We start from the raw sequence: 25,901 nt of genomic DNA, 5'->3' as shown, positions 1-25,901 counted from the left end.
TGGATCAGAGGTCTGGATCAGAGGTCTGGATCAGGTCTGGATCAGAGGTCTGGATCAAAGATCTGGATCAGGTCTGGATCAGGTCTGGACTGACTATGAGCACTATGAGCGCAAACTCTGATCCTCGTCTCTGATTGGTTCCCTGACATTAACATGGCCGCCTCTCAGTGACGTGTTTAATGTAGTTCCGGTCGTGGCCTGATGAGGGCAGCACCGCGCCTTTTCTGCGTCGCACGTTCAGGCAGAAGAAGACGGTCCCACAATGCACCGCGCGGCCGCCTGGGTCCGACTGGGCCGCGTGTTCGTGGCAGTGTGATGTTCGGATCTGACGGAGGACATCAGCGGGTATCTGTCCACCGTGTGTCCGGGGACACTGCCAGCCGGCCGGCCGGCCGCAGGTGAAGCTGCCGGCGGGTCGAGCCGCTCCGGAGCGCCGCTGCTAGCCGGGTTAGCTTAGCCGAGTTTGTGGAGGCCGCTGGATGTTTTTAATGTTTCCTCATCTGGACGCTCTGCAGCGTCATACATACCGGAAGTCTGTCTGCACATGTCCTCTGGGACACCTGTCTGTCTGTAATGTCCCCGGGTGTCTGAGGACAGTTGACGTGACCGTCCTCAGCTGGTTCCGTCAGTTTATCTGGACCGACAGGATGTAAAACCTCTTCAGGTAAGTTCGTTCACAAAACTGATGATTCAGAACATTGAAGAACTTTATGTTTTTATTGGAAAACAAAACGAGATCTTTGTTCTGTTATTTAGTGACGTCACACAAACACTCTGAACCTCAGGACGGAATATAAAAGAGTTCGTAGCTTCAGGTCTGTAAAATGGTTCTGATCCAGAAGTGTCTTCAGCTGCAATACCAGCGAGTGCCACTAGAGGTCGGCTCCAAAAAGCCTCCGGCTCCATAGACTCCCATTCAACTTCTCTCATCAAATCCAAAGTGAATAAAATGTGTCCATCAGTTATCTCGGTGTTGTTAGCTAAAGTCACTCCTTCTTCTTAGTTTTCTGGAGGTCCATCTGAAAATAATCCCTCATTCATTAGAAAAGAAGATTCAAGAAGACCTGTTTTTGGGGACGTGTCTGTTTGATTGACAGGCCTGTGGTGCAGTCAGGTTACAGCTATCGGTGGGCGGGACGTAGTATCGTCAGGTTTCCGATCAGATCGGTCAGATCCACCTCTGGCTCCTCCCCCAGCTCGTCCAAATATGGTCACGAGAGACAAAGTGATGTCACTGATACCTGCTGTGATGTCACTGATACCTGCCGTGATGTCACTGATACCTGGTGTGATGTCACTGATACCTGCTGTGATGTCACTGATAGCTGCTGTGATGTCACTGATAGCTGCTGTGATGTCACTGATACCTGTCGTCTTCTGAATCCACAGAACTCCTCATCGTCAGCACCAGGGTCGTGGACCGCTGAGTCAGCAGGTGTGTTTCTGTGTTTGAAGTCCTACATCTCAGTCTGACCTCTGACCTCTGACCTCTCCCTCCCCCATGTCACCAGTTTGTCTCTACTTGATGTTTCAGAGCCGAAGCGGGTCGACTGAAGAAGAAAGGAGTTCAGGCGGAGGATGGATGGTTCAGAGGAGGTGAGGTCCAGTCTCAGAACCACTGAGTGGACAGATGGTTCTGAGTGACGGGTCCATGAAGTGGTTCTAACCGGAGCTGTCGACTTCAACTAACGTCAACTAGAACGTTTACCTTCGATTAACAAGAGAAATAAGTTGAGCGGTTCTGGTTCTACGGAGGCGGTTCTACCTCGATAACGTCTCTTTAATTTGAAGTGTTCTGACTTTTTAACACCTGGTGACCAAATTAGATATATTTATTTAATATTTTAATCAATCACATATTTTAATCAATAATAATATTTTAATCAATAATAATATTTTTAATCAATAATTACATTTTAATTAATAATTATATGTTGGCTCCACTCAGCCTTATTCACTACAAGTGTGTAGAAACATTAGGTTGGACCATGTCCTGGATGTAGAGGAGGAGGAGAAGGAGAAGGAGAAGGAGGAGCAGAGTAGTGTGAGTGAATCTAGGAGGTTAAAGTCGAGCTGCTGCATTCTGGATGAGCTGCAGAGGTCAGATGGTACGAACAGGTAGACCTGCCAGGAGGGAGTTACAGTAGTCTAGATGTGAGATGACCAGAACCTGGACCAGAGCCTGGACCAGAACCTGGACCAGAGCCTGCACCTCCTTCTGAGTGAGAAGAGAACGTATTCTCCTGACGTTGTGCAGCATGTATCTACAGGAACGTGTTGTTGCAGTGATGTTGGCAGTAAGAGAGAGTTGACTGGAGTGTCTCCGAGGTTCTTATCAGTCAGGGTCGGGATAACAGAGTTGTTGAAGGTAGTAGTCAGGTCGAGGGTGGGAGAGTCTTTCTCTGGAAGGAAGAGCAGTTCGGTCTTGTGGAGGTTGATTTCCAGGTGGTGTGAGGACATCCACTGAGAGATGTCAGTCAGACAGGCAGAGATTCATGCTGCTACCTGTGTTTCAGATCTGGAAAAGAGAGGATCAGTTGGGTGTCATCAGCATAGCTGTGGTAGGAAAAGACATGCGAGTGAACGACAGAGCCGAGAGAGTCGGTGTAGAGAAAAGAGGAGGGGACCCGGGACGGAGCCTTGAGGGACACCAGTAGTGAGAGGACAAGGTTCAGACACAGATCCTCTCCAAGTTCCCCGGTAGGTGAGGTGGTTGAGGTAGGATGAGAACAAGGAGAGAGCAGAGCCTGAGACACCGAGGTCCTGAAGGAGGAAAGAAGGATCTGGTGGTTCACTGTGTCCAATGCAGCAGAAGGTCTAGAAGGATCAGGACAGAGGACAGAGAGGCTGCTCTAGCAGTGTGAAGCTGCTCAGAGACAGAAGGAGGACCGTCTCTGTTGAGTGGTCTGTTGAAACCAGACTGGTGGTCAAGAAGGTTATTATGGTGGAGATAGGAGGAGAGTTGGTTAAAGATAGCTCGCTCCAGAGTTTTAGAAAGAACTCGGAAGAGAGACGGTCTGTAGTTGTTTACTTCAGACAGGTTGAGGGTGGATTTCTTCAGGAGAGGGTTCACTCTCCTTCAGAGAGTTCAGGAAACAGACCGTTGACAGAGAAGAGTTGATGAGATGGGTGAGAAAAGGAGGGAGAGGAGGAGGGGAGAGAGGCGGGAGAGAGAAGGAGGGGGAGAGGAGGGAGAGGAGGAGGGGAGAGAGGAGAAGGGAGAGAGGCGGGAGAGAGGAGGGAGAGAGAAGGAGGGGGAGAGGAGGGAGAGGAGGAGGAGGGAGAGGGAGAGAGAGAAGGAGGGGGAGAGGAGGCCAGAGAGGAGGCCAGAGAGGAGGGAGAGAGGAGGCCAGAGAGGAGGGAGAGAGGAGGGAGAGAGGAGGAGGCCAGAGAGGAGGAGGGAGAGGAGGGAGAGAGGGAGTGAATGTTGTGACTGACAGGTCCAGAGTCTGTTGATGTGGTCAGGTTGTCAGTTAGAGAGAGTCAGAGATAAAGAAGTGGTCGGAGACATGAAGTGGAGTTACAGTGAGGTTAGATGTGGAGCAGTTTCTGGTGAAATATAGTCCAGGTGGTTCCAACCTTTGTGAGGAGGAGGGGAAGGACTGAGGGAGACAGCAAAGGAAGACAGGAAGAGTTACATTTGGAGGAAAAAGGGGGAAGCTTGTAGACCTGAAAACACCATCCCAACTGTGAAGCATGGAGGTGGCAGCATCATGTTGTGGAGCTGTTTTGCTGCAGCAGGAACTGGAGCTCTTCATAAAATAGACGGCATCATGAAGAAAGAACATTACCTGGAAATATTAAGGCAACATCCCAGGACATCAGCCAGGAAGCTACAACTTGGGCGCAAATGGGTCTTCCAAATGGACAATGACCCGAAGCATACTGCCAAAATAGTTCAAAAGTGGCTTGAGGACAACAAAGTCAATGTCTTGGAGTGGCCATCACAAAGCCCTGACCTGAATCCCATCGAACATTTGTGGTCAGATCTGAAAAGGCGTGTGCGAGCGAGGCGGCCAACAAACCTGACTCAGTTCCACCAGTTCTGTCCGGAGGAATGGGCCAGAATTCCAGCAGAGTACTGTAAGAAGCTTGTGGAAGGATACCCAAAACGTTTGACCCAAGTCATGCAGTTCAAAGGCAATGCTACTAAATACTAAGGAACTGGATGTAAACTTTTGACCTTGAAGAAAGTAATATAAAATTCTCTAAGAAATTCTCTTTCTCATTATTGTGACATTTAGCAAAAGTTAAATAATGTTGGTAATCCTAACGGACCTGAAACAGGAGAGGTTTAGTCTGATTTAACTTCAGACAGTGAGAAAAAAAAGGTTTTGTGTCTTTTTGCACAGTGTATGTAAACTTCTGGTTTCAACTGTACATATATATTCTGTTAAAACAGAACTTAACTGGTTCATCACCTGAGTTCAGTTTCTGGAGTCACATCCAGACCTGATTACTGACACACCTGTTCTCAATCAGCATGAAGTCCATCTTCTGATCTTCTGGTCTCCTTCACTTTGTCAGGCAGGTCCTCTTGAAGTGGTTTCTTGATTGTATAATATATTATATATATATTTATATTATATATAAAACAGCTGCTGTATTTTTGAACTAGTCACTCGTCAGGAAACTCGTTTCACTTCCTGTTGTTTTGATATTTCTCCTTTTAGTTTTTGATGCCGTCTCTCTTCACTCCACGATTCAGATCACAAACACGTCCTTATATGGAGAAATGGGGGCGTGGCGGTATGTTAATTGAAGCGTGTGGCTCCGCCCCTGTCAGTTCTGAATGATTGTGGTTGATCTGGTGAGAACGTGAACATTTCTAAACACGTCAGTGAAAGAGGAACAGAGGAACGTAAGGTGGACCGTAAGAGTTCATGCGGGACTGTTGGAGGTCCGACTGTCACCTGTGAAGCCGCTACGTCCGATCTGACCTCTGACCTCCGTTTGTCTCTGTTTGTCTCCGTTTGTCTCCGTCCCAGGCCGACGCGTCGGACCGACGCCGTCCTCACCGCTGCGAGCGGTGCGGGACGTCCTTCGGCCGGATCTGCAGCCTCCGAGCTCACGAAGCGAGTCACCGGCGGGACGAGCCGCATCGCTGCGAGCGGCGCGGGACGTCCTTCGGCCGGCTCGGCGCCCGCCCCGAGGAGACGCCCTACCGCTGCCGCCGGTGCGGGGCCGACTTCGGAGACCGCGCCTCCTACAGGAAGCACCTGCGCGACCACGCCGGGCCGTACCGCTGCGAGCGCTGTCCCAAGACCTTCGGCTTCTTGAGCTCCTACGAGCGCCACCGGCTGAGCCACGGCGGGGAGAAGCCGTACCGCTGCGACTTCTGCGGGAAAGGTTTCACCCAGTCGGGTCATTTCGGTCTGCACCTGCGCAACCACACCGGAGAGAAGCCGTACCGCTGCGAGCGCTGCGACAAGAGCTTCGGTGACGCGGGCAGCTACAGGATCCACCTGCGCGTCCACACCGGGGAGAAACCCTACTGCTGCCGGCAGTGCGGGAGGAGCTTCTCTCAGCTGGGCAACTACAAATCCCACCTGCGCATCCACACGGGAGAAAAGCCGTTCCGCTGCGAGCTGTGCGAGAAGAGCTTCTCCGTCTCCAAGACGTACAAACAACACGTGGGCACGCACGGCGGAGAGAAGCCGTACAGATGCGGCGAGTGCGGCGCCGGCTTCGGCCGCCTCGGCAACTACGCGCGTCACCGGCGCATCCACGGCGGAGAGCGGCCGTTCGGCTGCGACGCCTGCGGCCAACGTTTCAACAGCTCGTACAGCTACAGCCGTCACCTCCGGGTCCACACCGGAGAGAAGCCCTACTGGTGCTCACGCTGCAAGAGGCTGTTCACACGCTCGCAGTCCCTGAAGAAGCACCGCTGTGTCCCGGTGGACGAAGACAGTCTGACGGCCGGCGGCCCGGGGGACGACACCGGCCGCGAACCGGCGGAACCGTCAAAACCATAAGAACCGATGGAACCATTAGAACCATAAGAACCGGCAGAACTGGTGGAACCATCAGAACTGGCAGAACCATAAGAACCAGCAGAACCATTAGAACCATCAGAATCATCAAAACCATCAAAAACATAAGAACCGGCAGAACCAGCAGAACCATAAGAACCATTAGAACCATCAGAATCATCAGAATCATCAAAACCATCAAAAACATAAGAACCGGCAGAACCATAAGAATCAGCAGAACCATAAGAACCATTAGAACCATCAGAATCATCAAAACCATAAGAACCGATGGAACCATTAGAACCATAAGAACCGTCAGAACAATCGGAACAATCAGAACCGGCAGAAACATCAGAACCATGAGAACCGGCAGAACCAGACTGAAGTGTTTGTGTGATGTATAATATAATTATAATTATAAAGTGATTATATAAAATTGTTCATGTCGTAAATAAAAACAAAAATAAATTCTTTCCTCAACTTGCTATTTTGGTCAATTCTGTTTTATTCATGAAGCATCAAATGTCAGCAGCTCTTAATACAGTAAAGTCCTCACAACAGTATGAAGACAAACAGAACACATTCACTGTAAAACTTCATTAAAAAAGGGTTTGAACATTTTAGAGCTCAACAATAAAAAAAAAGCTGAAATCCACTGTTAATAAACAGCTAGTTAATAAACGACCTCCTAATAATAGACCTCCTGGTCACCTCCTTTTCTCCTCCTGTTCTCCTGTTCTCCTGTGCTACTCCTTTTCTCCTTCTGTTCTCCTCCTGTTCACCTCCTGTTCTCCTTCTGTTCTCCTGTTCTCCTTCTGTTCTCCTTTTCTCCTCCTGGTCACCTCCTTTTCTCCTCCTGGTCACCTCCTTTTCTCCTTCTGTTCTCCTTTTCTCCTCCTGGTCACCTCCTTCTGTTCTCCTGTTCTCCTTCTGTTCTACTCCTTTTCTCCTCCTGTTCTCCTGTTCACCTGTTCTCCTTCTGTTCTCCTGTTCTCCTTCTGTTCTCCTCATTTTCTCCTCCTGTTCACCTCCTGTTCTCCTTCTGTTCTACTCCTGTTCTCCTTCTGTTCTCCTTTTCTCCTCCTGGTCACCTCCTTTTCTCCTTCTGTTCTCCTTTTCTCCTTCTGGTCACCTCCTTTTCTCCTTCTGTTCTCCTCCTTTTCTCCTCCTGGTCACCTCATTTCCTCCTCCTGTTCTCCTGTTCTCCTTCTGTTCTGCTCCTTTTCTCCTCCTGTTCTCCTGTTCACCTGTTCTCCTTCTGTTCTACTCCTGTTCTCCTCCTGTTCTCCTTCTGTTCTCCTCCTTTTCTCCTCCTGGTCACCTCCTTTTCTCCTTCTGTTATCCTTTTCTCCTCCTGGTCACCTCCTTTTCTCCTCCTGTCCTCCTCCTGTTCTCCTTCTGTTCTCCTCCTTTTCTCCTCTGGTTAACCTCCTTTTCTCCTCCCGTTCTCCTTCTGTTCTCCTTCTTTTCTCCTCCTATTCTCCTGTTCTCCTTCTGTTCTACTCCTTTTCTCCTCCTGTTCTCCTGTTCACCTATTCTACTCCTGTTCTCCTTCTGTTCTCCTCCTTTTCTCCTCCTGGTCACCTCCTTTTCTCCTTCTGTTCTCCTTTTCTCCTCCTGGTCACCTCCTTTTCTCCTCCTGTCCTCCTGTTCTCCTTCTGTTCTCCTTCTTTTCCTCCTGTTCTCTGTTCTCCTTCTGTTCTACTCCTTTTCTCCTCCTGTTCACCTGTTCTCCTTCTGTTCTACTCCTGTTCTCCTCCTGTTCTCCTTCTGTTCTCCTCCTTTTCTCCTCCTGGTCACCTCCTTTTCTCCTTCTGTTCTCCTTTTATCCTCCTGGTCACCTCCTTTTCTCCTCCTGTCCTCCTCCTGTTCTCCTCCTGTTCTCCTTCTGTTCTCCTCCTTTTCTCCTCCTGGTCACCTCATTTCCTCCTCCTGTTCTCCTGTTCTCCTTCTGTTCTGCTCCTTTTCTCCTCCTGTTCTCCTGTTCACCTGTTCTCCTTCTGTTCTACTCCTGTTCTCCTCCTGTTCTCCTTCTGTTCTCCTCCTTTTCTCCTCCTGGTCACCTCCTTTTCTCCTTCTGTTCTCCTTTTATCCTCCTGGTCACCTCCTTTTCTCCTCCTGTCCTCCTCCTGTTCTCCTCCTGTTCTCCTTCTGTTCTCCTCCTTTTCTCCTCCTGTTAACCTCCTTTTCTCCTCCTGTTCTCCTTCTGTTCTCCTTCTTTTCTCCTCCTGTTCTCCTTCTGTTCTACTCCTTTTCTCCTCCTGTTCTCCTGTTCACCTGTTCTCCTTCTGTTCTACTCCTGTTCTCCTCCTGTTCTCCTTCTGTTCTCCTCCTTTTCTCCTCCTGGTCACCTCCTTTTCTCCTTCTGTTCTCCTTTTCTCCTCCTGGTCACCTCCTTTTCTCCTCCTGTCCTCCTCCTGTTCTCCTTCTGTTCTCCTCCTTTTCTCCTCCTGTTAACCTCCTTTTCTCCTCCTGTTCTCCTGTTCTCCTTCTGTTCTCCTTCTTTTCTCCTCCTGTTCTCCTGTTCTCCTTCTGTTCTACTCCTTTTCTCCTCCTGTTCTCCTGTTCACCTGTTCTCCTTCTGTTCTACTCCTGTTCTCCTCCTTTTCTCCTCCTGTCCTCCTGTTCTCCTTCTTTTCTCCTCCTGTTAACCTGCTTTTCTCCTCCTGTTCTCCTTCTGTTCTCCTTCTTTTCTCCTCCTGTTCTCCTGTTCTCCTTCTGTTCTACTCCTTTTCTCCTCCTGTTCTCCTGTTCTCCTCCTGTTTTCCTTCTGTTCTCCTCCTGTTTTCCTCCTGTTCACCTCTTTTTCTCCTCCTGTTCTCCTTCTGTATCAATCCCAAACTCTTCCTGGATTATAGAAGATTTGTGGTCTTTTTAATCCAGATGTTTCCTGGATTATAGAATATTTGTGGTCTTTTTTAATCCAGATGTTTCCTGGATTATAGAATATTTGTGGTCTTTTTAATCCAGATGTTTCCTGGATTATAGAATATTTGTGGTCTTTTTTAATCCAGATGTTTCCTGGATTATAGAATATTTGTGGTCTTTTTTAATCCAGATGTTTCCTGGATTATAGAATATTTGTGGTCTTTTTTAATCCAGATGTTTCCTGGATTATAGAATATTTGTGGTCTTTTTTAATCCAGATGTTTCCTGGACCACAGCTCGGAGTAACGTTGGATAAACAGGATTCACACAGTTTTCTTGTTTTCTGGACGAGTCTTCACCAGCAGGGGGCGCCAGGTGGAGCAGAGCGGCTGTGGATGTCCCGGATGAGGGACTCCGTACAGCAGGAAACCGTGGACATGAGGACGTGTCCCGGCTGATGCTTCGACCGTCGACTTCCTTTTAGTTTAAAGTCAACCAAACATTTCTCCTCATAATTCACGCTGTCTGCAGGAGAGACGGAGACATGTGGACGGGACATCCTGTTTTATTTTGAAAATCCATCAGAGGAGACAAATTCTGTCCTACGAAGAGACAGAAGTAAATGTTTGTGAAATTACATTTTTATTAAAGTGTGAATGTAAAATAAATAAAACAGAATAAGGGAGGGGGAGGGTGGAGGTGGAGAGAGGAGGGAGGAGGTGGAGGGTGGAGGTGGAGGGAGGAGGTGGAGGTGGAGGGAGGAGGTGGAGGGTGGAGGGAGGAGGTGGAGGGAGGAGGTGGAGGTGGAGGGAGGAGGTGGAGGTGGAGGGCGGAGGGAGGAGGTGGAGGGAGGAGGTGGAGGTAGAGGGCGGAGGGAGGAGGTGGAGGGAGGAGGTGGAGGGCGGAGGGAGGAGGTGGAGGGAGGAGGTGGAGGTAGAGGGCGGAGGGAGGAGGTGGAGGGAGGAGGGTGGAGGTGGAGGGAGGAGGTGGAGGGTGGAGGGAGGAGGTGGAGGGAGGAGGTGAGGGTGGAGGGAGGAGGTGGAGGTGGAGGGTGTATTTGGAGATCCGCAGCAGTAAAACCAGCGCTGCTCTGCGGAGCTTTAATTTACTGGTCGATCTACATTCCAACTTTCACCGAAACAGAAGAACGAAGTCTTTGATCTGTTTCTTCACACCGAGCAGCTCTCCTCGGTAACAGGTGACACGTCAGCAGCTGGCTCTCTGATTGGCTGCTGAGTGAACAGGAAGTGAAAGCGGGACGACCTCTGACCTGCAGGATCAGGAACATGATTATAAAAGATGATTTCAGAGAGACAGAGTCTCTCAGCAGTGAAGATGGGGAGAGGTTCACCACTCTGAAACACTGTGTTGGAAAATAGTTCAACAATCTAAGAATAATGTTCCTCAACGTAAAACTACAAAGAATTAGTGGATTTCATCGCCTACGGTTCATAATATCATTAAAAGATTCAGAGAATCTGGAGAAATCTCTGAACACAAGGGACAAGGCTGGAAACCAATATTGGATGGTGGTGATCTTCGGGCCTTCAGGCAGCACTGCATTAAAAACACACTATTCTGGAGTGGAAATCACTGCATGGGCTCAGGAACACTTGTGAAAACCATCGTCTGTGAACACAGTTCATCGCTGCGTCCACAAATGATGTTAAAACTCTCCAAAGAAGAAACCAGATAGAAACATGATCCAGAAACACCGCCGCCTTCTCTGGACCGAGATCATTGAAGATGGACTGAGGTGAAGTGGACAACTGTCCTGAGCTCTGAGGCTCCTCCCCCTCCAGGGTTTGTTTTCCAGATGTTCATCTTCATGTTTGTTCCACTTTCTATTTTCTGATTTTATAATCAACCTCTTCTTCCTCTTTCAGCCCGTTGGTGTCGGAGCACAAACTCTCAGATCGTCCTGCAGGGGGCGCTGCGTGAGGTCCTCCCAGTTACCATGACGACCACACGGCGATCAAAGCTTTAGAGCGTCTGTCAGCTGATGTGTCCAGATGTTCATCTTTTATAGAAAACAATGAAACAACACAGATGTGAAGTTTAATTTCTTTATTGATCACAGAACTCAGATTTCATGATTAGTGAGGACAGCTGAAGAGACAGGAGGACGTCCACCATCAGGCAGGGGGACACCTGGTGGACCTGAGACAGGGAGACTTCAGGAAGTGACATCACTTCATCATCTCTGATCGACCTGAAGCTCAAAGACAACCGCAGCAGATTAAAGACCGAGAGGACATTATATAGACACACACTGATGACATCATCAGCTCCAGCCAATCAGCTGCACTCGTTGCCTTTGATGAGGAAGAAGGTTCCAGCTGCAACACCGAGGAGACCGACGGTCAGACCGAGTCCACAGAACACCGAGGGTCCAACACCGGGCTGGGTCTGCTCCACATCTGGAGACAGAACAGAGACACATGAAGCTCCACATCTGGAGACAGAACAGAGACATGAAGCTCCACATCTGGAGACAGCCGTCCCCCCCCCCCTCACCATAGATCCTGGTCAGCGGTTCCTCCAGGGCCAGATGTTGCACCGTACAGCTGTAGACGTCCCCCTGCTGTGGGATGAAGTCCAGTCTGGACATCTGGGTGAAGGAACCGTCTCTGTTGGGGTAGGGAACGTTGATGCTGGTTCCTTCCGTCACGTTCTTCCCGTTCTTGGTCCAGTGGACTCGGACCGGCGCCGGATAGAAACCCGACACGTGACAGATCAGAGTGTTCTTCTGTCCCAGCTGCAGGTCGTCTCTGATGTAGATGATCACAGACGGAGGATCTGAGGACACACCAAGACATGAAACTGGACATGTGTTGAAGCTGCTGTTTAGGACCTTGAGTCCGTCCTGGATCATTCAACAGGAGGTGCTGAGGTCCTCTGGACCTCTGCGGTTCTGGAGACATGGACGACCGGAGACCGGACTGCTGCTAACGTCACAGAGTGCAGGTTCTTCCTCTGAGGAGCAAACTGTTCAGCCTCAGGAGGAAGAAGATGCTCGACAGGAAGTTAGAGATGAGGAAGATGATGAGGAAGGTCACCTGGACACCTCGGACCTCATTGAGCTCTGTAAGAAGGAAGGTTCCTCCTCAGACCGTCTGACACCGAACAGGTGAGACGACCTGCAGTCTGTCACGTGATTGGCTCGTTCAGGTGACATCATATTCATATTAGAACAGGAACATGTGAGGAACACGTATGTGGGACGGTCACATGTCAGACTGAACATGAAGACCATGTTGGAGACCAGATGATAAGATGTGATGTCATCCATCATCTTCTGACTGCAGGATCAACTTCATGTTTCAGATGTTTGAAATATTTCATCTAAACTCAGACGGAGATGAAGATAGAAAAGTTAAATGTTGTTCACCTTCTTCATGAGGGAGGTCCTTCATACCGATGCGACTGTTCTTCAGGTTGGACTTGCAGATCTGTTGATTAGCCACAGCATTTTCATACAATCCAGGGAAGCTCGGATGATCAGCAAACGGAGGCAGAACATCGAATCCTTCCTCTTTGGCAAAGTCTGCAAACCAGCCCTCCTCGTTGTCCAGTCCTTCCATCTCTTCTCCATCAGAGTCTGAACATCCACTGATCCCAATGGTCTCATGACCAGCTGGAAACACACAACTCATTATTAACCTGCTGACAAGGTTAGTTAGTCTGTTAGTTAGTTATTCTGTTAGTTAGTCTGTTAGTTATGTTTTTATGTTGTTTTGTTCTAATTCATTGCACTGTTGTTTAGGTTTAGTTTAGTTTATTTAATATTATTTTATTTTATTTGATAGAATGTGCATTTGTAGATTATATTCAATATTTTTGAACATGCTGCTGTGACATAACTTCCCTCTGAGGGATTAATAAAGTATCTATCTAGCTAGTTAGTTATTCTCTTAGTTAGTTAGTAAACAAGTAAACATTTTACCTTCAGCAGAAACACAGAGGACGCAGGAGAGGAAGAGGAGCAGCTCCTTCATCTTCATCATCTTCATCAGTTCACCTGGTAAACTGTTCTTCTCTGAGTGACTCGGGACTGACTGACAGAAACGGAGAAACTTGAGCTCTTAAAAACAGAACAGCCAATCAGAGAGCAGAGATCTTGATGACGTCATCAGTGTCCAGGTAGAGAGGCTGCAGCTGGAGACAAACTGTCACTCAGCTGAGATCAATAATCAATAAGGTGTTTACACAGCCTCTTCAAAATAAAATCAGACATTAAATCTCATACTGAAGCTTTTCAAAATAAAAGAAACAAGTTAAACCAAACTTTTATCATTTTATTCTGTTTGGAGTTTGTTTGTGAAAACTTGAAGCTGAACCTCAAATCAAATGTTAAACCTGTGAAATAAAATCGGTCTTTTTCCTGATTAAACCATCATTTTAGTTTATTAATATTTGGTTTTTGTTCCACTGGTTTCATCTTTTATTAAAACGTGATGAGTTCCAGAGACAGACAGATGTTTCCCTCCAGCAGACGTCCACTCACTGAGACAGTGAAGTTATTATTATTATTATGACGACATCACTGTTTATCATGTTTACTGTTCTCACCTGTCAACTGTTTCATAAAGAAACATGTTCATCAATAATAATCTGATGTGTTCAAACAAACTTCAACAGTTTCTTCTTTCTGGTTGTCTTTCCTGTTTCTCTGCAGTTTCTCCTCCACTCCGACAGGACATTTAAAGGAGCAGTACACCACTCCTGTATTGATCACTCTCCAGAGTAGAGTTTAGACTCCGCCCCCTCAGATCCCTTCAGACCACGAGGCTGAGAAAGAACCTCAGAAGATAAACTGAATCTGTCTCTGAGTTCTGATGTTCACATCTTTATTCTACCAGAACTTTATGAAACACCGAGCAGACTGCAATCATCACAGACTGTCTCTCTGTCTGTCTCTCTCTGTCTCTGTCTCTCTCTGTCTCAGTGTCTCAGATCAGACCAGTCTCTGTGTCCTCTGCCTGACAACAGCTGATCCTGCTGTCATGTGACCAGCTGCTTTATATTTGTTCCTCCTTCAGACTCCGTCAGTGTTGATCAGGAGGACTCAGGAGGATGACTTCTTCACTGCTCAGCTGCTGCCTGCTCTTCATCACTGTCTGTCCCACAGGTAGGATCAATACTCTGATCAATAATACTCTGATCAATACTCTGATCAATAATACTCTGATCAATACTCTGATCAATAATACTCTGATTAATACTCTGATCAATAATAGTGATCAATACTCTGATCAATACCCTGATCAATAATACTGTGATCAATACTCTGATCAATACCCTGATCAATAATACTCTGATCAATACTCTGATCAATACTCTGATCAATACCCTGATCAATAATACTCTGATCAATACTCTGATCAATAATACTCTGATCAATACTCTGATCAATACCCTGATCAATACTCTGATCAATACTCTGATCAATAATAGTGATCAATACTCTGATCAATACTCTGATCAATACCCTAATCAATAATACTGTGATCAATACTAGATCAATAATACTCTGATGGTAAATCCTGATTGTTTGTTCCTCAGATGGATTCCTTGAGTTCACGTTGGCCCGCTGTGAGTTTAACGTCACAGATGTGAACAAGGCAGAGTACATCCTCTCCTTGTTCTACGAGAGGAAGGAGTACATCAGGTACAGCAGCAGTTTGGGGAAGTTTGTTGGATTCACTGCCTACGGTGTGATGAACGCAGAACGATTAAACAATGATACAGCAGAGCTGAGCCAGAGGAAAGGTGAAACGGAGAGATACTGTCGGCGCAACGCTGGAATCTGGAAGGAGACTGTTCTGTCTAAATCAGGTGAGTTCAGGTTCTGTGACGTCATCATGATTCAGTCTGAACTGTGAACTTCTCAGTTTAAATCAGGTTCTGATATTAAACTGATGACACCTTAATCAATGACGTCATCCTTTCTGTTCTGGAGACTTCAGTGTCTGTCAGTGATGTTGAAATGGTTTCCTGAACTCTGTCGCCCCCTGCTGGTGGAGCTCTGAAACGGCAGCTGGTGACGTCACCGTGGTGGTAAACAGATGATCACACCATCCGGGTTATCCACCACTTTATGATGTTTGACCCGGAAGTTTATTACTCTCATTAATTATTATCTCTATTATAAATGAAGACGAACACTCAGACTCACGGCAACATCAACACAAGTTCATGCTGCATCACACTATTATTATTATTATTATTGTTATTATTATTATGGTTGTTATTGTTGTTATTGTTATTATTGTTTACATTCAGTGTAAACATCCTCCTGAGATTCTTTCAAAATAAAATCTTCATGGTAAACATGTTTGTAAATATTGCAGCTCCTCCTCCTTCCCCCTCATCCCTATTCATGCCTTCTCCTCCCTCCTCCCTCGTCCTCCCCCCTCCTCTCTTCTCCTCCTCCCTCCTCCTCTCTCCTCCATCAGTGTGCTGAGTGTTAATGAAGGTGTCTGTGTCTCTCAGTGAGTCCATCTGTCCGTCTCTCCTCCTCCACCTCCTCCTCCGGCCGTCATCCCTCCATGTTGGTCTGCAGCGTCTACGACTTCTTCCCCAAACAGATCCAGGTCTCCTGGTTGAGGGACGGACAGAAGATCACCTCTGATGTCACTTCTACCGAGGAGCTGGCCGACGGAGACTGGTACTACCAGGTCCACTCCGAGCTGGAGTACACGCCCAGGTGAGTCCAGGTCCAGGTCCTGGTTCAGGTCCTAGTTCAGGTCCTGGTCCTGGTCCAGGTTCAGGTCCTGGTTCAGGTCCAAGTCCAGGTCCTGGTTCAGGTCTGATCCAGTCTGATGTCATCTGTGTTGGTTTTTGTTGAACCAGGTCTGGGGAGAAGATCTCTTGTGTGGTGGAACACGCCAGCCTGGACAAACCTCTGATCACAGACTGGGGTAAATACCTGTCTGTCTCCTGTCTGTCTCTCTACCTGTCTGTCTCTCATATGTCTCTCACCTGTCTGTCTCTCATATGTCTGTCTATCACCTGTCTGTCTCTCTACCTGTCTGTCTCTCTACCTGTCTGTCTAACTGTCTGTCTCTCTACCTGTCTGTCCTCAGACCCGTCCATGCCTGAGTCAGAGAGAAACAAGATCGCCATCGGAGCCTCAGGTCTGGTTCTGGGTCTGATCTTATCTCTGGCTGGATTCATCTACTACAAGAGGAAGGCCCGAGGTCAGACCAGTACACAGTCACAACCAGTTTACATTGGTCTAAAACCACTTTACACCGGTCTAAAACCACTTTACATTGGTCTAAAACCAGTTTACACCGGTCTAAAACCAGTTTACATTGGTCTAAAACCAGTTTACACTGGTCAGTTGATCCAGTTCAGTCCAGTTTAGATCATTTTTTTTTATTGTTGTGTAAATGTTTGTTTTATAACCTGTTCTCATGTCTTCTTCTTTTTCCCAGGACGTATTCTAGTCCCCACTAACTAAGGGAGGATTCTGGACCGAGTCCTGGTCCTGCTCTGGGTTCTGGGTCCTGGTCCTGTTTCTCAGATTAAAGAAGAGTCGCTGCTGCTTCAACCAGCTTTCTGTTTCCAACCCAGCAGACTGATAATCCCTGTCTAGACTGTCTGCTCTAAACCTGATCCAGGACTAGACCCTGATACCCTGCTGGTCTAAACCTGATCCAAGACCAGACCCTGATACCCTGCTGGTCTAAACCTGGTCCAGGACCAGACCCTGATACTCTGCTGGTCTAAATCAGATCCAGGACCCTCACAGAGTGAGTCCCAGTCTTGTTGGTGGTGTCCTTCAGGGTCAGTCCTGGATCAGGTCTGATGTGGACTCTGGTGTACCCGCTGCCTCCCTGATATGATGCTCTGCTGTACCTGCTCTGCTTCTGAATCACATGTAATCCAGGTTTAATCCAGGTTTAACCAGATTTAAACCAGGTTTAATCCAGGTCTAATCCAGGTCTAATCCAGGTTTAATCCAGGTTTAATCCAGGTCTAATCCAGGTTTAATCCAGGTCTAATCCAGGTCCCGGGATGATTTGGAGCTGACTCACTTTTATAGATTTTTACTGGATGTTTTGAAACCCAATAAACTGTCAGAAAACTGTTGTTCAGCGTCTTTATTTACCTGTGAGGGCAGGTGTGTTAGTTTGAACCAGTTTAAACCAGTTTCAGACCAGTTTGAACCTGTGTAGACTGGTGGAAGAGTCCAAACTGGTTCAGGAACAGACTTGTTCCTGAGTTAGATTAAGTTTAAAGGAGGAAACCTGTGAAGGAGCTGCGGTGCATCACTGCAGCAAACATGGCTGACCAGGTGATGATGATGATGGTGATGATGAAGGTCAGCAGCCTGGTGGTGGCGCTGTGACCACCAACCGAGACAGGAAGTCCAGTGTTTACATCTCTGACATGTAGTTTACATGTGGCTTCATGCAGCTGATCACCTGATGTTTGTACCTGAATGTTCGCTGAGTCATTTAAAGTCACACGCTGCCACCTGCTGGCTGAACGCTGGAGCTGCACCGAGCACCTCCCTCCGGGACCGTCCTCCGTGCTGCGGGGTCCAGGACCGTCCTGTGTCCTCCGGGACCGTCCTCCGGGGTCCGGGACCATCCTCCATTCTCTGGGACTGTCGGTCTGTCCTCCAGGACTGTCGGTCCATCCTCCAGGACCGTCCTCCGTCCTCCGGGACCATCCTCCGGGACTGTCCTTATTCTCTGGGACCGTGGATCCGTCCTCTGGGACTTTCCTCCGGGACCGGGACCGTCGATCTGTCAGACCATCCGTCCATGTGCACTCCTTTAAGAACTCTTTCTGGAAGTCCACATCTATCCTGAAGGAATTACCCACAATTCATAGCAGCATGGGTGCCATATTAAATGTGGTCATCCTGAAACCCACAAACTGTAAACTAGAACATTGATGTTGTTTATCTGAACCTGCTGCTGCAGTTGTTGTTATTGTTGTTGTTTACTGTGTTTGTAAACTTGTTTGTATTTGAAGTGGATTTGGTAAAACACACACACACACACACACACACACACACACACACACACACACACACACACACACACACGACACACACACACACACACACACACACACACACACACACACACACACATATATATATATATACAGCTCTGTATAAAATGAAGAGACCTCTCCAAATGTTTCTTAAATCTCTGCAGCAGCCGTTCCATTCCAGTCTGTTGAATTCCAATACAGGAACACCTGATTCTACTTGATGAGGTACTGATCAGGTGATCACCTGATTCTACTTGATGAGGTACTGATCAGGTGATCACCTGATTCTACTTGATGAGGTACTGATCAGGTGATCACCTGAACTAAAACGTATTTAATGAAGAAAAGTATAAAACCAGTGCTGTGGTCATCACTATCCTCTTACAATAGGACCAGCTGGATGGCAGGAACAGTGCTACTAGAACCTTCTAATGTAATTGGAATAAAAAAAAGTGACTATTGATCAAAAGAGTTCAAAAGAAAAGTTTTGAGTGAGAAAAGAAAGATTCAACTCTGGTTTTACTGTCAGAGGAATACAGTGATCGTCAGGCTGCTTCCATCCTTCAAATGTCAAAGACAACGGTTCATAAGAACGAGGTCAAGCAGCAGACATTAGGGACAACAAAGCTACAGACATTAGGGACAACAAAGCTAGACATTAGGGACAACAAAGCTACAGACATTAGGGACAACAAAGCTACAGACATTAGGGACAACAAAGCTAGACATTAGGGACAACAAAGCTACAGACATTAGGGACAACAAAGCTACAGACATTAGGGACAACAAAGCTGCAAACATTAGGGACAACAAAGGTAGAGACATTAGGGACAACAAAGCTGCAGACATTAGGGACAACAAAGCTACAGACATTAGGGACAACAAAGCTGCAGACATTAGGGACAACAAAGCTGCAGACATTAGGGACAACAAAGGTAGAGACATTAGGGACAACAAAGCTACAGACATTAGGAACAACAAAGCTGCAGACATTAAGGACAACAAAGCTACAGACATTAGAAACAACAAAGCTACAGACATTAGGGACAACAAAGCTGCAAACATTAGGGACAACAAAGCTACAGACAATAGGGACAACAAAGCTACAGACATTAGAGACAACAAAGCTGCAGACATTAGGGACAACAAAGCTACAGACAATAGGGACAACAAAGCTACAGACATTAGGGACAACAAAGCTACAGACATTAGGGATAACAAAGCTGCAGACATTAGGAACAACAAAGCTGCAGACATTAGGGACAACAAAGCTGCAGACATTAGGGACAACAAAGCTACAGACATTAGGAACAACAAAGCTGCAGACATTAAGGACAACAAAGCTACAGACATTAGAGACAACAAAGCTGCAGACATTAGGGACAACAAAGCTAGAGACAATAGGGACAACAAAGCTGCAAACATTAGGGACAACAAAGCTACAGACAATAGGGACAACAAAGCTACAGACATTAGGGACAACAAAGCTACAGACATTAGGGATAACAAAGCTGCAGACATTAGGGACAACAAAGCTACAGATAATAGGGACAACAAAGCTGCAGACATTAGGGACAACAAAGGTAGAGACATTAGGGATAACAAAGCTGCAGACATTAAGGACAACAAAGCTACAGACATTAGAAACAACAAAGCTACAGACATTAGGGACAACAAAGCTACACACAATAGGGACAACAAAGCTACAGACATTAGGGACAACAAAGCTACAGATATTAGAAACAACAAAGCTACAGACATTAGGGACAACAAAGCTACAGACTTTAGGGACAACAAAGCTGCAGACATTAGGGACAACAAAGCTACAGACATTAGGGACAACAAAGCTGCAGACATTAGGGACAACAAAGCTACAGACAATAGGGACAACAAAGCTACAGACATTAGGGACAACAAAGGTAGAGACATTAGGGATAACAAAGCTGCAGACATTAGGAACAACAAAGCTGCAGACATTAAGGACAACAAAGCTACAGACATTAGGGACAACAAAGCTACAGACATTAGGGACAACAAAGCTATAGGCATTAGGGACAACAAAGCTACAGACATTAGGGACAACAAAGCTGCAGACATTAAGGACAACAAAGCTACAGACATTAGGGACAACAAAGCTTCAGACATTAGGGATAACAAAGCTACAGACATTAGGGACAACAAAGCTACAGACATTATGGACAACAAAGCTACAGACATTAGGGACCACAAAGCTACAGACATTAGGGACAACAAAGCTACAGACATTAGGGACAACAAAGCTATATTCATTAGGGACCACAAAGCTACAGACATTAGGGACAACAAAGCTACAGACATTAGGGACAACAAAGCTACAGACCAGCAGAGGACCAAAACGAATCTCCGCTCACCGGGATGACCACCAACTCATTCCAATGTCACTCAACAAACGTAGGATGACATCAAGTGACCTCCAAAAAGAACGTCAGACAGCAGCTGGGGTGAAGAGGACGGTGAGGACAGTGAGGACGGTGAGGACGGTTAGAAACAGGCTCCTGGTGGCTGAAGTTGGGCAAAAATAGAAAAAAGCCCTTCATCACCGAGAAGCAAAGACGAGCCAGGCTGAGGTTTGAAGAAGACCAGAAGGATTGGACCATAGAGGACTGGAGGAAGGTCATCTTCTCTGAGGAGTCCAATGTTCAGCTTTGTCCAACATCTGGTGGTCTCATGGTTAGACGGAGACCTGGAGAGGTCGATGAGCCACAAAGTCTCCACATGCTGTGAAATGTGGTGGAGGATCGGTGAAGATCTGAGGGGCTTCAGCAAGGCTGGAATCAGACAGATTTGTCTTCGTGAAGGACGCATGAATTGAGCCGAGGACAAAGTTGTCCTGGAAGAAAACGTGCTTCCTTCTGCTCTGACGATGTTCCCCAACTCTGAGGAGGGTTCTTCCAGCAGGACGATGCTCCAAGAAACACAGCCAGGTCAGTGAAGGTGTGGATGAAGGACCACCAGATCAGGACCCTATCATGGCCGGCCAGATCTCCAGACCTGAGTCCCATTGAAAACCTCTGGAATGTGATGAAGAGGAAGATGGACGGTCACCAGCCGTCAAACAAAGCTGAGCTGCTTGAATCTTTGCACCAGGAGTCATAAAGTCTCCCAACATCAAAGTGAAAGAGGTGGAGAGACGCCAAGACGCATGAAGCTGGGATTGGAAATCAATAATCAATTATTCCACCAAATATTAATTTCTGAACTCTTCCTGAGTTAAATCATTAGTATTGTGTTGTTTAAAAATGAATATGAACTTGTTTTCTTTGCATTATTCCAGATCTGAAAACTCTGCATCTTTTGTTATTTTGACCAGTTGTCATTTTCTGCAAATAAATGCTCTAAATTAAAATATTTTTATTGGAAATTTGGGAGAAATGTTGTCAGTAGTTTATAGAATGAAAATAATAAATACAGATTTTAATTTTACTCAAACACACCAATAAATAGTAAAACCAGGGAAACTGATAGTTTTGAAGTGGTCTCTTCATTTTTTCCAGAGCTGTATATTAGTATATATAAATATATATATGTATATATCTACAGATTCATACCTCACCATCTTCTTCTCTCCCATAGTTTCTTATTATTATCTGTTGTCTCCATTCAGTTCCTTCACTCGTGTAGTTTCTGTTCTTTCTTTTCCAGATGTCCCGTCATGGAGCTGCATGTCTCTGCTCTGTGATTGTCGTCTCCACCAACAGTTCTTCTCTTCTATCTCTATACTGTCCTTTTCTCTCTCTGCTCTCCTCTCACCCCAACCGGTCGAGGCAGATGCTCCACCCACCTCTGATCCTGGTTCTGTTTACAGCTGCTCCGCCCACCTCTGATCCTGGTTCTGTTAACAGAAGCTCCGCCCACCTCTGATCCTGGTTCTGTTAACAGATGCTCCGCCCACCTCTGATCCTGGTTCTGTTAACAGATGCTCCACCCACCTCTGATCCTGGTTCTGTTAACAAATGTTCTCCACCTCTGATCCTGGTTCTGGTTCTGTTAACAGATGCTCCGCCCACCTCTGATCCTGGTTCTGTTAACAGATGTTCTCCACCTCTGATCCTGGTTCTGTTAACAGATGCTCCGCCCACCTCTGATCCTGGTTCTGTTAACAGATGTTCTCCACCTCTGATCCTGGTTCTGTTAACAGATGCTCCGCCCACCTCTGATCCTGGTTCTGTTAACAGATGTTCTCCACCTCTGATCCTGGTTCTGTCGGAGGTTTCTTCCTGTTAAAAGGAGTTTTTCTTCCCTCTGTTGGAGGTTTTTCTCCCTTAAAGAGGAGTTTTTTTTCCCTCCTAGTTTATGTGGGAATTGTTGAATTGTTGAATTATTGAATTGTTGAATTATTGAATTATTGAATTGATGAATTATTGAATTGTTGAATTGATGAATTATTGAATTGTTGAATTATTGAATTGTTGAATTGTTGAATTATTGAATTGATGAATTATTGAATTGTTGAATTGATGAATTATTGAATTGTTGAATTATTGAATTGTTGAATTATTGAATTGTTGAATTGTTGAATTATTGAATTATTGAATTGATGAATTGTTGAATTGTTGGTTTCTCTGTATAATATTGTAAAGTTTTGCTGTAAAGACTTTAATGTGTTAAATGCCATGAAATAACCTGTGTTGTGATTTGGAGCTATATAAATACAATTGAATGGAATTATGTCAGTATATATCAATATATAGCAGTATATCAATGTATATCAGTATATATATATATATATATATATATATACACCAGGAGGAGCAGGAGTCGTGTAGTTAGGGCTCTGGAGGCCAGTGTCACCGAGGAGGAGGAGGAGAAAGAGGAAGAAGAAGAGGAGGAGGAGGAGGAGGAGAAAGACGAGGAGGAGCAGGAGTAGTGTAGTTAGGGCTCTGGAGGACAGGGTCACCGAGGAGGAGGAGAAATAAGAAGAAGAAGAGGAGGAGGAGAAAGAGGAAGAAGAAGGAGGAGGAGGAGGAGAAAGAGGAGGAGGAGGAGCAGGAGTAGTGTAGTTAGGGCTCTGGAGGACAGGGTCACTGAGGAGGAGGAGAAAGAAGAAGAAGAAGAAGAGGAGGAGGAGAAAGAGGAAGAAGGAGGAGGAGGAGGAGGAGGAGGAGAAAGAGGAGGAGGAGGAGCAGGAGTAGTGTAGTTAGGGCTCTGGAGGGTCACAGAATTAGAATCACTGCTGTGCACCATGCTAAATAACCAGCTAGCTGTAGGACCTTCTCAGGGAGGAGGGGAGGTGTACAGATGTCTTCCAGGGGACAGAGTCAGATGTCTTCCAGGGCTGCAGGCTTAGTTAGCCGGTCCCCCGCAGCACCCGAACAGCCGGGAGACAGTACGAAGGAGACATCGTCCCAAGAAGAAGCCCACGGTTCACCACCGACCTTCACGTCTCCAACTGATGTTCCACATTCTGTGAAACATCTGCTGAGAAACCAACTCTGGTTATTGGAGACTCTGTTTAACATGAAGTTAGTGAAACCAGGGGACAGAGACAGATGTCTTCCCGGGACCAGAGTCAGATGTCTTCCAGGGGACAGAGTCAGATGTCTTCCAGGGGCCAGAGTCAGATGTCTTCCCGGGGCCAGAGTCAATGTCTTCCAGGGGCCAGAGTCAGATGTCTTCCTGGGGCCAGAGTCAGATGTCTTCCTGGGGCCAGAGTCAGATGTCTTCCTGGGGCCAGAGCGGGCGACATTGAATCAAACCTGAAACTGCTGACTAAGGCTAATCATAAATCCAGTCAGATTGTTATTAACGTCAGCAGTAACGACACCCGGTTACGCCAATCAGAGGTCACTAAAGTTAACGTGGAATCGGTGTCCAACTTTTCAAAAACAACGTGGGACTCTGTAGTTTTCTCTGGACTCCTTCCTAACTGGACCAGTGATGATATGTTCAGCCGTACGTCTTCACTTCACCGCTGGTTGTCGAGGTGATGTCCCGCTAACAACGTGGGCTTCATTGACAACTGGAATACTTTGGAAAAGATGGATCAATAAAAATGTAATAAAAATGGATCCTACCAAATTAATGGATCAAAACAATCTGACAATTAAAAGTGAACTATTAAATATGAGATCTCTCTGGTCTAAATCTCTGTTAGTAAATGACTTGATAACTGATCATCAGATTGATTTACTGTCTCACAGAGACCTGGCTGCAACAGGAAGAATATGTTAGGATTAATGAAGCAACTCCTCCCAGTCATGTTCATTATCATATTCCTAGAGATTCAGGAGGAGGAGGAGGAGCAGGAGGAGGAGAAGTGGCAGCAATCTTCCACTCAAGTTGATCAATTAATCCAAAGCCTAAACTTAGTTGTAAATCATTTGAGAGTCTGACTCTTAGTCTCTCACCCAAACTGGAAAGCAGAGAAACGGATTGTATTGTTGTTGTTTATCTCCCACCTGGTCCTTATTCAGAGTTTCTAACTGAATTCTGACTTTTGATCAGATTTAGTGCTGAGTTCAGATAAAGTGATGATAGTGGGAGACTTTAACATTCATGTTGACGTGGACAACGACAGCCTCAGTTCTACTTTCAGCTCATTATTAGACTCTATAGGCTTTTATCAGAATGTAAATAAACCCCGTCACCGTGGTAACCACACCCTCCATCTGGTTCTGTCGTATGGGATGGAAACTGAAAATGTAATAGTATTTCCTCCAAACCCTGTTTTGTTGGACCACTTCTTGCTCTGTGATTGTCGTCTCCACCAACAGTTCTTCTCTTCTATCTCTATGCTGTCCTTTTCTCTCTCTGCTCTCCTCTCACCCCAACCGGTTGAGGCAGATGCTCCGCCCACCTCTGATCCTGGTTCTGTTAACAGATGCTCCACCCACCTCTGATCCTGGTTCTGTTAACAGATGCTCCACCCACCTCTGATCCTGGTTCTGATAACAGAAGCTCCTCCCACCTCTGATCCTGGTTCTGTTAACAGATGCTCCGCCCACCCCTGATCCTGGTTCTGTTAACAGATGCTCCGCCCACCTGATCCTGGTTCTGTTAACAGATGCTCCGCCCACCTCTGATCCTGGTTCTGTTAACAGATGCTCCGCCCACCACGGATCCTGGTTCTGTTAACAGATGCTCCGCCCACCTCTGATCCTGGTTCTGTTAACAGATGCTCCGCCCACCCCTGATCCTGGTTCTGTTAACAGATGCTCCACCCACCTTTGATCCTGGTTCTGTTAACAGATGCTCCGCCCACCTGATCCTGCTTCTGTTAACAGATGCTCCACCCACCTTTGATCCTGGTTCTGTTTACAGCTGCTCCGCCCACCTCTGATCCTGGTTCTGTTAACAGAAGCTCCGCCCACCTCTGATCCTGGTTCTGTTAACAGATGCTCCGCCCACCTCTGATCCTGGTTCTGTTAACAGATGCTCCGCCCACCTCTGATCCTGGTTCTGTCGGAGGTTTCTTCCTGTTAAAGAGAGTTTTTCTTCCCTCTGTTGGAGGTTTTTCTCCCTTAAAGAGGAGTTTTTACCTCCCAGTTTATGTGGGAATTGTTGAATTGTTGAATTATTGAATTGTTGGTTTCTCTGTATAATATTTGTAAAGTTCTGCTGTAAAGACTTTAATGTGTTAAATGTCATGCTATATAAATAAAATTGAATTGAATACATCCACCAATACATCAAACCTCCAACCTACACATCCCACCTCCTCCACCCTATACATGTCACCTCCACCCTACACATCTAACCTCCACCCTATACATGTCACCTCCACCCTAATCATCCCACCTCCACCCTAAACATCTCACCTCCACCTATACATCCCACCTCCACCCTATAAATGTCACCTCCACCCTAAACATTTAATCTCCACCCTATACATCCTACCTCCACAATATACATCCACCTATACATCCCACCTCCACCCTATACATCCGCCGACACATCCCACCTCCACCCTATAAATGTCACCTCCACCCTAAACATTTAATCTCCACCCTATACATCCTACCTCCACAATATACATCTACCTATACATCCCACCTCCACCCTATA

The 25,901-nt window shown here is 46.5% G+C and overlaps 3 protein-coding genes and 1 long non-coding RNA gene across 9 annotated transcripts; 2 read left to right on the top strand and 2 right to left on the bottom strand.

Annotated features, from left to right (window-relative positions):
- The first annotated feature begins 229 nt into the window (after nucleotides 1-229).
- LOC138636623 (zinc finger protein 79-like) lies at nucleotides 230-6,457 on the top strand. The gene is made up of 4 exons (XM_069724713.1): nucleotides 230-664; nucleotides 1,390-1,435; nucleotides 1,535-1,596; nucleotides 4,989-6,457. The coding sequence occupies exons 3-4, from the start codon at nucleotides 1,579-1,581 to the stop codon at nucleotides 5,973-5,975; spliced, it is 1,005 nt and encodes a 334-aa protein (XP_069580814.1). The 5' UTR covers nucleotides 230-664; nucleotides 1,390-1,435; nucleotides 1,535-1,578; the 3' UTR covers nucleotides 5,976-6,457.
- Nucleotides 6,458-10,892: 4,435 nt separating this feature from the next.
- On the bottom strand, nucleotides 10,893-12,905 carry LOC138636629 (mamu class II histocompatibility antigen, DR alpha chain-like). The gene is made up of 4 exons (XM_069724724.1): nucleotides 12,787-12,905; nucleotides 12,232-12,477; nucleotides 11,358-11,639; nucleotides 10,893-11,260 (listed from the first exon to the last, which is right to left on the bottom strand). Exons 1-4 carry the CDS (start codon nucleotides 12,851-12,853, stop codon nucleotides 11,139-11,141), a joined length of 717 nt encoding a protein of 238 aa, XP_069580825.1. The 5' UTR covers nucleotides 12,854-12,905; the 3' UTR covers nucleotides 10,893-11,138.
- Nucleotides 12,906-13,866: 961 nt separating this feature from the next.
- Nucleotides 13,867-16,940, top strand: LOC138636627 (H-2 class II histocompatibility antigen, E-S beta chain-like). Of its 6 annotated transcripts, none has more exons than XM_069724722.1 (7): nucleotides 13,867-13,971; nucleotides 14,406-14,678; nucleotides 15,336-15,549; nucleotides 15,696-15,763; nucleotides 15,929-16,042; nucleotides 16,283-16,748; nucleotides 16,825-16,940. In XM_069724722.1, the coding sequence occupies exons 1-6, from the start codon at nucleotides 13,917-13,919 to the stop codon at nucleotides 16,306-16,308; spliced, it is 750 nt and encodes a 249-aa protein (XP_069580823.1). In that variant the 5' UTR covers nucleotides 13,867-13,916; the 3' UTR covers nucleotides 16,309-16,748; nucleotides 16,825-16,940. The 6 variants fall into 6 exon arrangements, with proteins under 6 accessions (XP_069580823.1, XP_069580824.1, XP_069580822.1 ...); XM_069724723.1 differs by having other exon boundaries at nucleotides 16,814-16,940; XM_069724721.1 differs by having other exon boundaries at nucleotides 16,803-16,940.
- A 4,819-nt stretch (nucleotides 16,941-21,759) lies between these two features.
- Nucleotides 21,760-25,584, bottom strand: LOC138636630 (uncharacterized). Its single transcript, XR_011312310.1, has 3 exons — nucleotides 25,245-25,584; nucleotides 22,084-22,137; nucleotides 21,760-21,826 (listed from the first exon to the last, which is right to left on the bottom strand). It is a non-coding gene; the product is annotated as an uncharacterized lncRNA (long non-coding RNA).
- Nucleotides 25,585-25,901: the final 317 nt, after the last annotated feature.

Source organism: Brachyistius frenatus, unplaced genomic scaffold (genome assembly GCF_029030835.1).
Source record: "Brachyistius frenatus isolate BFR_SWC_R1_liver_20210118 unplaced genomic scaffold, ASM2903083v1 Contig_392, whole genome shotgun sequence".
Lineage (NCBI taxonomy): Eukaryota > Metazoa > Chordata > Actinopteri > Embiotocidae > Brachyistius > Brachyistius frenatus.
This window is presented reverse-complemented; position numbering and strand designations above follow the sequence as displayed.